General features: G+C 58.8%; 1 protein-coding gene across 1 annotated transcript in view; it reads left to right on the plus strand.

Moving 5' to 3' along the window:
• The window catches only part of LOC103582367 (regucalcin-like), a 10,788-nt gene extending 9,863 nt beyond the window's left edge, over window positions 1–925 (plus strand). Inside the window, 3 exon segments of the mRNA XM_008563984.1 lie at window positions 412–463; window positions 466–557; window positions 875–925. Of these exon segments, the coding sequence (XP_008562206.1) occupies window positions 412–463; window positions 466–557; window positions 875–925 (195 nt within the window).
• The last annotated feature ends 577 nt before the right edge of the window (window positions 926–1,502 follow it).

The raw sequence follows: 1,502 nt of genomic DNA on the forward strand, positions 1-1,502 counted from the left end.
GTGGCCGCATCACTCCAGTCTCAGCCTCCATCTTTACATGGCTTCTCCTCTGTGTCTGTCTTCTCTTCTGTCTCCTATGAAGACACCTATCGTTGGATTTTGGGCCACCCTAATACAGAATGGTCTTACCTTAAATAATTACATCTGCAGAGACCCTATTTCCAAATAAGGTCCCATTCGGAGGTCTCCGTTGATATGAACATAGGGGACACTACTGAGCTCACTACAGCAGGTGAGGCAAGGCCGGCTGGCAGGTGTGGATTCAGATGCTGGTGATGGTGTGGAGACGCTGGTATGGACCAGGGGGCCAGGCTGGGCAGTCCGGAGGCCTTGGGCCCTAGAGCAGGAAGGCGGTCACAGTCCTGAGGGTCAGACCTCGCCCTGCTCGCAGGGTCACTCACAGGGTCATAGCTCTGCGTGGTGGACATGCCTGTGTCCAGAGTCACATCCTGCTGCTTCGGGGGACCGACTATGCGGACCTCTACGTGACCTCCGCAGCGCATGGCCTGAGCCCGGAGCAGCTGTCGCAGGAGCCCCAGGCCGGACACGTCTTCAACGTTTGATGAGGTCGTTTATACTCAGAGTCCCCAAGGTGGCTTTTGTGCCGCTTCTGCACAGGACAGGGGTGAGAGGTTGTCTTTCAACTCTGGGAAGTTCGGGTAGGGTGGGTGACATCCACAGACGGGCAGGGATTGTTTCTCAATCCACCCAGAAAACAAACATTTCCAACGCTTTACCCACCTCAGCGTCACATGAAAACTGTGTCTTTAATGTGCGGGTTCAGAAGTAGCTAGAAATGCTGTGACCTCGCCCTGCTAGTGACATGGTGCTTTGACAGCACCTGGACTGACCACAACATCTGCTCTGTCGACAGGTCACAGGTCTGGGGGTGAGAGGGGTCGCACCTCGACCCTACCCTGGCTGAGCGAGAGCTGCTTCCCGGGGCAGCCAGAGCCGCCGGACTCCGTGTCGAGGGACTGCGCCAAGGTCAGCCATCCGTGCACGACACAGCTGGTCCATGGTACGATAATAAAGGTGGCAGATCCTCACAGTCTTCCTGTCCTGTTTCAGGGATCGCACTCAGGGCAGGCGTGGGGTCTCTGTCCGCCTCNGGGGTGGAATTCAAAGGTCCCGAGCGGGTTCCGCGTCCTCCTCCTGCCTCGGCCACAGCCGCCTTCAGGCCCTGCCGTCCTTGCTGGGGCAGACGGGAAACCAGGAGAGCGCTCCGTACGGGGCGTCAAATGCCCACTTTTATGAGAACCTCAGGTGCACCACCTGCCTCGCGGCCGGAGACCCACAAGTCACCCACCTGGCCTAATGGGGCAGAGCCACAGGTGGGTCTGCAGGTGCCTGGAGCCCAGCACGGCTTCACCACGAAACGCCCTCTAGTTCCCACCACCGACGCCTCGGCAAGGGCCACAGGGGTGGGCTTGTGTCTGACTCCTGCACGATGCCTGCCCAGCCCAGCAGCCCGAGGCGTCCAGTACAGCAAAGAAACAAAA

The sequence above is a fragment of the Galeopterus variegatus genome, unplaced genomic scaffold (assembly GCF_000696425.1).
Source record: "Galeopterus variegatus unplaced genomic scaffold, G_variegatus-3.0.2 Scaffold15915, whole genome shotgun sequence".
NCBI classification, from domain to species: Eukaryota; Metazoa; Chordata; class Mammalia; order Dermoptera; family Cynocephalidae; genus Galeopterus; species Galeopterus variegatus.